The following is a 14,346-nucleotide window of genomic DNA, read 5'->3' on the forward strand; positions in this document are numbered from 1 at the left end:
TTCAGCCCTGAGTATTGGGTACAGTGGTTCTGGAATGAATTCTAGCCTGTTTTGAAAAGCTCCAGTGATGATTGTGAGAAGATACCATTCACAGGATACTCTCAGATGTGCTTGGTAACTACGGGAGATTGGCGGGGCGAGGAGATCAAGATGAGGGAGCAGCAGGTTCAGGCAGAGTTAGCCTGCTGCTGAGATCTGTAGGGAATCCAGAGTCAAAGCTGAAGAAGACAGAGGCAGAAGAAATAAAGAAAACTTTAGAGATGACTTCTCTTTTAATTAAAATTTTGGTGTCTGTAGGCAAGAAAAGACTGAGTTCTTCATCAGGTGTTGCTTTTAAGCCGTGCTACTAATGAATGCAAGAGAAGCAACCTGGGAGCCTTTATGTTTTGTGTCCTTTGCCTTCTCAGAATAGATAATTGAAGGTTGAAGAGAGAAAGTACATACTGTGTTTAATTTCTTTTAATTTGAAACAGCCAACTCACTTGCAATAAAAATAAGATTAACAGAAGGCTACAATCTGATGTTTTAATCATATTAAATCTCTTGGTTACCTTCTAATATTTTTAAGGGAATAAATATATTTTTAAAACTTAATGTATCCACTCTGAATTTTTGTATTATTAGCTTATCTTTTCATAGTTTATTTTTATTGAGCACTTACATGTGCAATTACTTTATATTCATTTTTAGCTCTTATGATGACTTTGATCCAAGCAGTTGGAGCTGCTGAGCTTTACAGATACAAATATTTGGGGTCACAGAGATTTATTAATCTTCCTTAAATGATACATCTCAGATTTGTCCCAGGCAACACTGGCACTACTTCTCTAGAACAAATCTGAAGAAGCTAGATTTGAACCCACACAGACTGTCACTGCCCTCCACAATCTTGAAATTTGGCCTGTGCTAAATGTAGTCATAATGTCAAGGATGGGTTGGTATAGGCCAGAACATAGTTTAGTTGCATATGAAATATTTCTCCACTTAATTGGTCTTCTAAGCAGGTAGAAAAGTCATTGTTTTTATACCTACTTTGATCACCATTGAGGAAAAAAAAACTATATGGTACAATGAATCACTAATATAGTAATCAGGATGGAGAAGAAAAATTAATTATTTATGTGACTATTTCAATTACAATTCCATCATGAAGTACACTACTTGATTTAAGGTAACATTTAAATTTTTCAGGTTCAAATAATCATTCCTATATCACTAGTGAATTTCTTTAAAGGGTTTTAAAATTATGTAATGAAAGGGAAAAAGAAAAGAAATACAAATTCCTAATTCATATAGGAAGATTATTACATAAATGACATTAGCATTATAGCAAAAGGTTTTTCTCTGTTCTGCTCATAAACTCTTTAAATTTGACTTATCTTTATTATGAAATGGATTTTACAACTAAATTGTTTTCATTTGGTATTAAAATTCTAAAGATTGATGAAGAATTTATTATATACATAGGTTTTAGTGAGTTTATTTCAGTGTCCCTTATATTTATTTATAAATTCTTTTTTCCTTGGAGTGTCTGTGTGGAACTTCAGATTCTCTTTCATGAAGGATGCTAGGTAAACATTCAGGTTAGATCATCTGTCAGCAGTCTGCTTATTTTGATCCATCAGCACATTTTAACTGGTCAACTGAAATAAGAACTTCGAGATCAAGTATATAATAACTGATCCAAATGTCATTCAAGATAAAGCCCAAATGGGGCCAGAGGTAGACTAAGTGGTAGAACTCTTTCCTAACTTGATTGAGGCTAAGTGTCACACTGTTGAAGATTTATAAACAGTTTTAGGCATAATGATAAAGGAACTGAATTCAGCCCTCCATAGTCATGCATTCACAGATCTAACCACGTATGGATCTCGTATGGTTTGGATATGAAATGTCCACCACAAGCTCATGTGTAAAAAAAAATTGGTCTCCAATGTAGTTATGTTCAGAGATGGGATTTGGGGGGAATGATTGAATCCTGAGAGTTCTGATCTCATCAATGGATTAATGGATTGAAGTACTCATATTTGAAGAGACTATTGGAAGGTGGAGGGGATCTATGGAAGGTAGGCCTTCATTGGAGAAATTAAGTCACTGGGAGCTTGCCCTGGGAGGGTATATCTTGTCTGTGGTTCTTTCCTTTCTTTCTTTTTTTCCATGTTTCCTGGAAGCAGTGAGGTGAGCAAGTTTGTTCTGCCATGCCCTTCTTCCATGATGCACTGCTTCACCTTAAGCTCAGAAACAATGGGGCCCGCTGGCCATGGACTAACACCTCTGAAACCATGAGGCAAAACAAATCTTTCCTTCTTTACATTGTTTTTCCCGGGTCATAACAATGAGAAGCTGACTAATAGGATCAAATATACTCAGAAATAATTGTACTGAACATATACAGACTTGATTTCTTCTCATTATTCCCTAAATAATCATCACAACTATTTACATAGCATTTACATTGAATTAATTATTATAAGTAATCTAGAGATGACTTAACATATATGGGAGAATGTGTGTAGGTTCTATACAAATACTAGACCATTTTATATAAAGGAATTGAACATCCACTGATTTGGGTATTAACAAAGGTGGGTGGCCTGGAAGCAATTCCCCATAGATATGGGGGGAGAAGTACATTCTGAGGACAGATGCAGATGACATGAAATTCCATTTCTTGTGATGCACAGCAGTTTATTTGTGCTATTTGCTTTGGCAGACTGTAATATGTACTGACCACAGAAGAGGAAACAAACTTGTTTCAGAGTCTAATGATATGGTCACATCTGTTAAAAAGTATTATTCTTGGGACAGAATATTTTTAAAAAGGTTATTTTGAACAGTTTGTTGGCTGAAAGTATTTTGCTTTATAGTTACTGGTAACAATTATTGTTAAAAAATACTACTGAAAGTGATAAGACATTGCATCAGAAAAAGACTTTACAACAAAAGAATAGAACATAGAAGATGCACTCTTACCGTATGACCCACCGGCAAACAATACTTGATTTAGATGGCTTTGGATAATGGGTAGCCTGGAAAGTCCCAGAAGATCCAGTCAACAAAAATCCTCCATCACAAGCTGTGGCTGCAGAAAAATGCCAATTTATGTTAGACAAAACAATCTTGAGATTTTGAAGGGTTAAGTTATTAGCAGGTCTCCCAGCTTCTAAACAGCGATTCAAAGCTGGGCAGTCTTATTCTGAGCTAAAAAGAGGCAGGTAAAAGTGTAAATAAAAGAAGAAGAGGAAAATTTTTAACAATTCCATCTTTTCCAATTTTCTGAAAATAGAATATAGACCACACTTGCAATAGCATTCTACAACAAACAAGAGGAAGCAAAAAATATGCAGAATTGAAAAGGGAACAAAACAAAATCAATTTATGTTATCAATTTGCAAAGCTGGTGAAACTTTAATAATTCTTCAGACTTTACATGTGGTTTCATAAAGGTATAAACAGATTTGTGCTTCACAATATTCATAGTTTTCCAAAAGGTTATGTCCATGTGTCAGATATTTTTCTATTTGCTAGGCTCTGTTTCAGCTTTTTCCAAGGCAGGATTATGGCATACTTCTCCAAATCCCTTGCAGTCAGATGGAGTCATAAGGTTGAGTTGTCCTCCAAACTATTATGGAAGTAAGAGTTGGCCACCAAACTCTTATGGAAGTAAATGTTTCTATTTCCAAATCTTGTTTTGACAAAGATGTTCGGTAACATTATTCTCTTACCTGTGAGTAGGTTGTGGAAGATCCTATGGAGGACTCTGGGGACAGAGAGGGTAGCTGAAAAAGATCTGATATTCTGATTGCCTACAGAGAGTGCAATCCCTTCTCATCTTTCCTGGTATGATATAGGTGAACTATTATTGTCTCAAATTGCTAAGATTTTTTAAAATCATGGTATTTATTCTATATTAAAGAATATGATTGGTTTGCCTGTCCCTGGAGTTGCAAAGTTTTATTAAAAATGGATAACTCCAGGGTAAATTCTGATCAAAAACACTTCTTGCAAATTCCTGCATGGAATCAAAGATGGAGAATATTCCTGAAGGAACTTAAAATTATAGCAATATTGAACTACTAATAACAGTAAATTTCAAAATGTAAAAATGCTATTATTTCAAGATGTGGGGCTGTGCTATGAGCTTTTGTATATATACTTTTATTAATAAAGGTTTGTTCTTACAGAAATTAATTTTGCTTATGATAATGGAACATGATAGACTTTGAGGGTAAGAAGATGTAACGCAACCTTGGATGAGTAGGATTGCTGAGTTTTCAGGATTGTGACTGTGCACTGCTCAATGTTTTCTAGTGCACCATCAGAAAAAAAAAAATTCCAAGGGTGAGGTTAAAATGAATATATCAAATTATACCAGTCATTCTTTTGTACTATCAGAAATGTTGCCTGTAGTGGGATGGGATTCTTCCAAAGAATATGTGCTTAGAACCCACTGAGAGCTCCTTCTGCTGCTTCCATATTTACCAGTTGCTTCTTTGCTGTGGGCATTGAATTCTCCAAGATGTATATAAGTCAAATATGACCTATGCCCATCCACAATTGTCTATTATGCACATACATGTGAGGTATGAAAATTCTGAGGATACTCGCCAACTTTTAAATAGGCCTACACCTTCTCTTAAAGACTGTGAGTCAGCATCTTTCCTTCTCAGAGGTCAGCTAAAAAGTGAACTTTCTTGCTGATGCAATTCTAATCAAAAGCAAAAAACAATTTAAAGAAATCTTGGTTTAGCTATACTCAGCTATAAGTTGTGCAAACCTAAATTACTGAAGACTAAAAAAAGAAGCTGTGTGAGGAAGTCAACATTAATATGACTCTATTAATAACACAAACTAAAATTAGAGCTCACAGCTGGAGCAAAATAAATGGATGAGACAGGGCAAAGGTTAATTTCATATAGAGAAAAACCTCTTAATGTTATGTGTTTTTCTGTGACTGTAGATTGATGGACAAGGGCTTTGAGGTGGGAATTATGCTACTAAAGTTCAAGATGGTGCTGCAGTGAAGTTCACTGGACTTTTGTGCTCCCCATCATCAATGATTAAAATGAATACAACTTGAACTCTTGAATTCCCAATGGATGAAGATAGGTTAATTGATTGAATTTTCTGCCACCTTATTTTACAAATAATTCAATCAATAATATATACAAGGTTAACATTAAAATGCAAATAAGGTAATCAGGAAAATGGGAAATGAGGCTAAAGACAGTCACATGGAAGGTTGCTCAGTATTAAGGTTTAATAATCATAAAACTTTTATGATAATAAAAATAATAGTGCAGTTTATGCTTTTAAAGCAAATTTAGATAATTAATTCAATTCTAAAACTGAAGCCCACCTCATGAGTTTATAAGTGCTTAGCAAAATAATTCATTGCCTTAAAACTTATTGGGGGACAAACTGTCACTCTTTTACAGTTATTTTTTGATATACATTGATATTAGTTTATGAAAATTATAAATACCACGAAAATAGAGACAAAATGATAGTGTGATATATTTTCTGATTATTTGATTCATCTAATATACTAGTTATGCCTTGTTTTTCATTTTTTAGTTATTAATCATCATTTCATAGGCTTAATACTATGTGTCTGTCTTTGACATACATTAATATTTTTGAAATAAAAATCAACATCACCTCTGCTACCTCATGATGGCACACTTGTATCATATTCTCCCTGAAAAGATTTCAGAAAATCTGTGAAAACTATAGCAAAAAGATTGCTTTTTTTCTTCCTCGAGTAACTTAGTTATATAAAATAGATTAAAAAAATATTCTGTAGCCTGCATTTTCTACCAATATATTCTGAGTGCACTTCACAGAACATAGTTAAACTTTGTAGGTTTGAATTTTAGCCAAGAACATTTGAATTGGGGTTGCTGAGTGGAAGTCTCTTTAGCAGAGTTGCCTTTTCTTGAGTTGATGCTGGGAAACAGACCAACTGTCCATCTTATAAAGTATGTACCCAATGGAGAGGTAATTTAAAAATTTTGCTCCTCATTGGAACATTCATCTTTAACTGATATCAGGCAAAATGAGAAAAGTGTAACATAGTAGAAGAAGCAAGTAGAGCAAATAGAAACTGCACCCTTAACACACTTTAGGATCTAACTGTATTCATACTCAATTTAAAAACTGATTATAAACTATACCAAAAAAAGGAAAGGAAAGAAAAATACAATTCATTTTTTCTGTTTAGCATTTAAAAATAAATTCTCAGATAGACTTATTCAAATGGTTCTTCACATTGCTGACTAATCCATGCTGACATTTATGCGGTGATCTTCTTAGGTATGTTACATATCAAAATAGATGTTGCTTTTTTTATGTTTTTAGATAGGAGGTGTCCCACAAAAACTTATGTGTGAGACAATGCAAGAAAAGTTAGAGGAGAAATAATTGGTACTTTAATCTAATCAGTGCATTTATCCATTGATAGGGATTAACTGGGTGATAACTGTAAGTAGGTAGGATGTGACTGGAGGAGGTGGGACACTGGGGACAGCACTTGGGGTTTATATTTTGTCCCTGGTGAGTGAAACTCTGCTTCCTGGTGGTCAAGTTCTGAGCTGCTTTCTTCCATCACAACCATCTGCCATGTTGTTCTTCCTCACCTCCATCCAGAGTGATGGAATTGGCAGTCAGTCAACTGAGACCTCTGAAACTGTGAACCCCAAATAAACTTTTCCTCCTTTAAATTGTTCTTGTCAGGTCTTTTGTCACAGTAGCGAAAAGTTGACTAGATTGACTTTCTAATAAATGTTTCTAAATGGGACTCAGTTACAAAATGAAATAATAAGTCAAAGAGAAAATATGTTTGATCACTTAATCATGTTTGCTACATATTGTATGATATATAAGCATTTAATAATAATAATAAGAAAATAATAATAACAACACTAAAAATAAATGCTAAATATACAAATAAAGCATAGATGTTTTATTTGTAAGGCAATAAGTTGTTGACTATTAGTGTTTGCATTATTGCCAGAATTGCATGAGGCAAACAAAAGCAACAATCAATATCGGGTGATGCTCGCTGAATTAGGTGCTGTTAAACTCGGGGAAGGTGATGGTAAAAAAAGCACAAAAAAGTTATTAAAAAATATAATGACAAATATAAGAATTCAATTTCATTACAAAGTATAGTAGTTTAACATACAGAAGGGAAGAAATACGATGACTCATCCCTCATTAATGATAGATATTGCTGATCAGAGTTCTTACAGAGTTATCAAGTGGAATTCTGTAAAATTAACATCTATAACATTATGTAATAAAGTTTAGGAAATATTAGTATCATTATTTCTAGATTTTGTATTAAATTATACACATGGCTATTGGAATAGCTCATTCTTCAGTACTTTCAGACATCTGATGTTTGTGTATGTACAATGAGAGAGGACAAAGGGAAGGGAGAGAGACAACAGGTGTGTAATCTTACCACAAATTTTGTTGTCTTCATCGGAACCATCTGGACAGTTTACTTCTCCATCACAAAATAAATCAACTGAAATACACTTCAGAGTATCAGCACAAGGCCTGAAGTCAGGTGGACACTCTATTGAGACATTTCCTTAAAAAAAAAAAAAAAAGAGATTTAAATTATAATCTTGCACTGTAGAATTAATTTCCAATTGGGAGAAATGTACAATGTTCAAATATTTGTTACTTGTTTTGTCATTTACCTCCTTATTTAACAAGCATATATTTCATTTTCCAACAGAAACATTTATTTCATTTGATGAATGAAGTATTTGTAAATATACAGAATTTTAAATTTTGAAAAAAATATTTTCTATATAAATGGTAAATGAAACTTGTTTTAAGCTTGATAAATTAATATTAGAGTTTGGAATTTAGTACTTAATATTTACACCTCCTGGCATTGTTGTTCTGTGTGTGGCATTTATCACCAGCAGCATCTAATAGCCAGTTCATTTACTCTTAAACTTATAATTTGAAAATACAGTGACTTCTGTAGTGATAAATATTCTGGGGAGTAAAAGTACATCAATGAAAGACATTTTAAAGTAAGATAACATACTTAACATTCTCAGTACATTGGTACATTGAGTAGTAGAGAAACCCATGACTATTTTAGTCCTATATCTCTTTGATTCTTGACTCAGAGATTCAAACACACCCCTGCTAGGTTCCATACCATATTCTGGTCAGGATCTAATCAAGTTACAGTTCTCAGTCTGTCTTCCCCTTCACCTGACCATTTCCACATATGTAAGTTTAAAGAGGCACCAAGAAACACATTTTACATCTAGAAACTATCATGGAAAATTTTAAGTGCAATACTAAAAGTAAAAAATATTCTCAAATGTCCACAAGATAAGACATAGGTTTTTATTTTTCAGAGTGATGTGGGTATTTGAATATTTTTGTCTCTGACTGGAATAACAATGATGGCTTAAAGTTTTTGAAATCTTTAACTCAATAGCATTTATTTTGTTATTGTTCTTAATCTTAAAGCCAGCACTGTACTGCCATCTGCTGGGTTTCAAAAATATAAAAATGTAAAGTTCTGAAATTTCTTATGCTCCATAAAATCAACTGGGAAAATAAAAAAAAAAAATTACATCAATTAGTCTACTGATGTAAGACTTTTATAGACAGGGTTACTACACACACACACACACACACACACACACACATACACACAACTAAATTAGCATTTCATAACTGACTCCAATTAAAATGGATGTAAACCATTGGGAAATTTATGGAAAACCTAATGTCTGAAATAGCACATAAAGATCAGAGTAATTCTAAAATGCCAAAATACTCCCATTTAGAAGAATAAAAGAATGATAAAATGTTATTTAATAAAGCTCAAATGCATATCAGAATTGCTGTATATAAAAGCTACTTATCCAAAGAGTCATTATCATTGAGTCCCAATCTGGAGAAGGCATACTGGTTGATAGTACTGCATAAATGTTTAACAAATAAATAGATGGGAAAAAGAACTTTACCTGAAATTTTACGTTATTTTAACAGTTGTTAATAGAATCCTATGTATTCAGCGTTTAGACTAGATCTGGGCACATCGCTAGGAAGACATGTAATTTTGGCTATCCTTATTCTTCTCATGCCAGCTTTGCTTCCAGAGGCTTCGCATCTCTGCCCATTCTCCATTGAACAATGGATCAAACCTGGGCAATAGACAGCACTTGGGACCCTTCCATATCATTAAGGAGCATTCATTCCCCACAAGTCTTCATTCTACTACTTGTGTCTTGGAACTTTAAGGGACAGTGAGGAGTGGATGAGTAAGGAAGAGCCTCTATTCTCATGGAGCCTGGAGTTCAATAGGAGACTGGTTCATTAATTATTTTTTTTAAAGATGTTTAAAGGAAATGCTGTAGGAGCAGCAAGAATTAGGCAGTTAGCTTTCTTCTGAAGGGGAGATTAAAACTATCTTCACCGAAGAGGTTGGGTTTAAACTGGATTTTGAAGGATGGTTAGAAGTGAACCAGGAGGACAGGTGTATGGAACGTAGGTGAAGATGTGACAGAAGCAGATTTATATGTGGAAACTAGATGAATCTGAGTTATCTAGATTAAGGCAGAATGTTTCTGGAACACATAGCAGGAAGGGAATTTGGTGCCAAGTTTTAGGGGACTTTTAAATCTTTGTTAAATATGAGAAATGTTTATCTACAGGTAATGACATATAAAGTTTTCATATATTTGCATGATGGGACCAGCCCATGTTTCATAAAGGCAATTCTGGGGTCATGTAGAGAATCACTTGGAAAGATGTGAGCAATGGAGAAGCTGTTTAAATTCCCCAGGTGGACCTTAATAATGGCTGATCTCTCCTATTGGCAGAAGAGATGGGGCTTGGAATGAATTGCCACTTAACAAAGTTATGAACTTCAGTGATCAAATGAGTTCCTGACCAAGATCAGAGGAGGTGGAATAAAGGAGCAAGTGTTTAAGTGAAGAGCAGTTGAATTACTAATGGTGTTCAGTCACAATAGTGATTAGAACAGGAACTTATGATGGGATTAGAAAATGAATCTATTTTGAAGCATTTTCACTTGAAGGTAGAAATATTAGATAACTCTTATTTAGGTTTTGTTCATTCTTTCTCTCCAGATAATTTTATAAGTACTCTTCAGCTGATTTAATCCGTGAAGAGACAGAAGTTTCTCATTTAGAAATTAAAGTGGAAAACACAAGTGTAATTGTTATACAAGGATAATGAGTTTCATGATTTTGTCAAATCATAATTTTACCGGATCTTCTTTTTATTATTCCTTTATATACACATTTGTGATTACAGTTTCTGACAAAATGATTAAGATATTAGTTGTTACAGAAATGTATGATATGCGTCTTTTTGTAAATGACCTCCATTCTTAAAATGAGAGTTCATTGACTACCTGGTTTGAGTTTCATTCCTTAATTTCTGCCTATTATTTCTTCTTCTCTAAAAATTACTAAGTTGTACTTCTTAACAGAAAATGTTTGGAAGGAGTTAATGAAATCTAGTTAAAGAAATGTACTCACAGAAAACAATAATTGGTTCACTAGCAGTTGATCACATTACCTGAATATTAGTTACTGTTTGTTTGAGTGGGAAAGAGATTTTCATATGTTTTAATATTTGTAGTCTTTTCCTTCGGGATACTGATTTTTTATCTACTATGAAAATGCACCAGTAAATTTGTATGGTTTTGGAATTATTCACATAGATCATTTTAATTTTCCATTTATATTTGTATAGAGAAGGATTCAGGATATACTTAAATGTGATTACTTCAGAGTGATCTAAAGTCAAAACAATGTCTAGTGGTGTGGGATCAAGAACACACTGTGTATACATTGTGCAGGCCAGTGCTAGACAGCATGGAGGATAAGAGTAAAATCTTTATCTTTTATTCCAAATCACATAGAAGAAATGTTCATGAGACAAAATTGAAAAATTATAATTTGGAAATTTTGAATTTCTATTTTCCTGTCACTTATATAATAATGCTTAGTGACCAGAACTATTTAAGACAAATTAGTCCAAGATTCCTATAGTTCACATAGTACTAGAAATAGTATCTGATATTGGGCATGGTGACACATGCCTGTAATCCCAGTGACTTAATAGGCTGAGGCAGGAGGATTGCAAGTTCAAAGCCAACTCAGCCGTCAAAGTGAGGTCCTAAGTAACGTAGCGAGAATTTGTATCTTAATTAAAAAGATTAAAAAAAGGAAAAAGGAACTGGGAATGTGGTTCGGTGGTTAAGCACCCATGGGTTCAATCCCTGGTACCAAAACCAAGTAAATGAAATAGCATATGAATCCATGAATGCCTGAATTGGAGACCAATTTCATTTCACTGCGCTATACTGGAGATAGATATCACCTCACAGAATTTCTCATTTACTTTAATAGAACAAACTAGTCTTTTTAGGAAGACAATGACATTGCAATCTAAATGAAATTACTGTGGACAGATCTTTTAATAGTCCTGATATCATTGAGTTTGAACATCTTAGAGGAGAGTACTTAGTGATAAATAAATATGTTCTCAAATGCAGAAGAAAAATATTTTAATTGTATATATGTACATACATATGTGTATATATATGTGCATGTATATATATATATATAAAATACAAAATATGAAAGGAATGAAGTCTCTGTGTCTCAATCTTGGATCAATTAAATTGAAGGGCATATCTTAGCTTCTTTTGGTCCAATTTCATGTTCTTCACAAAATCAGCCAACTAGTTTTTTTCTGCAGTCCCCAAACTCTTCCACATATTGGAATTGGACCAAGATTACATTTTGTATAAGATTGAGAAAGCCCATGATAGTGACACTTTTGTTTTTCTGCAATCAATGCCTGCACAGTCAGCAACAAAGGACTAGAACAAGCGGCCGTCTAGAAACCCTTCAAGCATATGAGTAATTGCCCAACAGCCCCACTAGGCACTCTGTAGCAGCCAAGAAATCAATCTGTATAATGCCACGTTAGTTCCTAGCTCTCTTCGCTAGTGTTCCAAATGGGTTAGTAAAACTTTACAGTAATTGGCAACAAAGGCTGCAAAACAATACAACATAACCCTCATGGACTTTGTACCTGTTATCATACAAAAATTCTCTGGCAGAATTTATAATAGTACTGATGCCAGCTATATGATGCATGCATTTGTTGTTTTTTCTCAAACTCTTTCTTCCAGGCATATAAAAATGAAAATAAAGTTAACACCCCTGAAAGGCATATTCATAATAAATTACTGCTTGGAAACCACAGTTCTCAAGTTTAATTGCTTCATTCCCCTCTATAAATCTATACCATCTTGCCTTGGGAGAGGAATAAACAAGAAGTATGTTTCAGGACACATGTAATACATGGATTTGGTGAAAAAGGGAATAGGATATTTTGCCACATACTTATAATAACTCTTTGAGAACTGATTAAGTTAATTAAATATAGCATTCAATAACAGGACATGTTTGGAAATTAAAATTTTTGGTTAAATAAGTGACTCTATTAAAATGAGCGTTGCCAAAAATAATTATGTTATTTTATTTAAACTTAGATTTTGAAAAATCTTCTTTTAAAAAAAGTCTACAATTTTAACTATTATTATTTTTTCTCTCTTTGGACCAAGTCAGTAGGGGAAGGGAGAACTGATCTGATATTGATTGTGACCCTCCAAAGCATGGATCACTGTGTTGGCAACAATGCAGTAGAATCTGTATTATCTCTTTTTAATTCTCAATCACTTTCCAATACATACTTTTTTTAACCTTGATTTTTCAGATAATAAAAATAAAGTTTGAAGAAGCTAGATAGCTCCCTAATACATCTGGAATAATTGGCAGAATTAGGTAAACAGTGGATTCACTCATATTTTTTCAATGATTGAGAATTTTATATTATTTTTTATCTTTATTTCAAATCTCAATTGCTGACATAAAATGTTAAAGGCAGACCAAGTGTCTACTGATGCCATTCTGTAATTGAAACAACGGAGAGGTGATGGAGTACTCTCTCTGGTTCTCTGTTCCCTCGTTCACCATCTCCTTCATCCACAGGAAACTGAGCACATGATTTACCAATTCTCTGCATTTATTGACAGGTTTGTCTTTAGAGTAGTAAGGGAGAAAAACTTGTTTAAAGTTCAAGAACTTCTTGCTTTATTCAGCACTGATTCTTTTTCCCCTAAGTCATTCTGCATAGTTCTCTCAGTATAGTTTATCCAGCTTAGAGGAGCTCAGTAACTATGGGTGACATGTACCACTCCATGGATTCACAAATGGAAAAATTTTAAAAATGGGACATTAATTGGGATATTTGGATTTTAAATGTTTTAGTAACATATTTCTTAAAACATATGTAAATTTTTTTATCCAATATTCATTATTTATATTGCATATTTTTTAAATTTATTTTTGTTGTAAACAAATGGGATACATCTTGTTTCTCTGTTTGTTCAAAGAAAAAAATATGTAAATTACCTTAAAAAATTTAGTCATTAGAAATTCTAAAATCATTTTTCCCCAAATATGTGAATATTTTTTTCACTTTAAAGAGGGAATGTGGTCTTATTGCAGTTTTTAAGTTCACTGAGCTTCTGTGTGACTGTACCATAAGCAGGCTTGCTTATGCTGCCATATATCTTTATCACTTTAGAGTTTTGATGGCTTGTATTCTAAGAAATTTTGATTAATGATTCATGTATTACTTTACATTTCAAATATCATATGAAACCATTTTAAGCAAAAATTATTAACTCTTACAAAGAGGGAATGTTTATGGTTTTACAAATGTTCTTTTCTTATAGTATATAACATATGATATAAACCTAAGTAACATAAAATGATAGTGTAGTAAGTCCCCTTTATCCATACTTTCATGTTCTATGCTTTCAGTTACTTTAGGTCAACTATAATCTGAAAATATTTAATGGTAAATTCATTAAATTAACAATTCACAAGTTTTAAATCCTATGTCATTCTAAATAACATGAAGTCCTGCACGTGCTGCTCTATTCCCATATTGGTTGTGAGTTATGTCCTTTTTTCAGTGTATCCACATAGTATGCAGTATCCAGCTGCCGAGGTCCAGCCCTAGCAGCCGTTGGGGGCCGGAGGTGGATGGGAGGCCTCGGTGCGGTGGAGAAACAGCACACAGAGACACCAAGTGTTCTGAGGCTGAATCTTTACTGTTCTCAGAGTCTTTTTGTATGTTTTTTCTTTGGTATTGATTATATCATTTCATGGTTAATAGAAGGAAATGTTAAGTAAAAAAATCTTCGAGTATAATTAATGATTTTTTCAATAAACATGTTTTTACTGT

At 33.4% G+C, this 14,346-nt stretch overlaps 1 protein-coding gene across 1 annotated transcript in view; it reads right to left on the reverse strand.

The window, feature by feature from the left end:
• Tmprss15 (transmembrane serine protease 15) overlaps positions 1-14,346 on the reverse strand; it is a 129,147-nt gene that overhangs the window by 84,567 nt on the left and 30,234 nt on the right. Inside the window, exons 6-7 of the mRNA XM_047565066.1 lie at positions 7,469-7,600; positions 2,974-3,082 (exon numbers count right to left, since the gene is read on the reverse strand). Of these exons, the coding sequence (XP_047421022.1) occupies positions 2,974-3,082; positions 7,469-7,600 (241 nt within the window). The remainder of the gene's footprint in view (positions 1-2,973; positions 3,083-7,468; positions 7,601-14,346) is intronic.

This window comes from Sciurus carolinensis, chromosome 9, assembly GCF_902686445.1.
Source record: "Sciurus carolinensis chromosome 9, mSciCar1.2, whole genome shotgun sequence".
NCBI classification, from domain to species: Eukaryota; Metazoa; Chordata; class Mammalia; order Rodentia; family Sciuridae; genus Sciurus; species Sciurus carolinensis.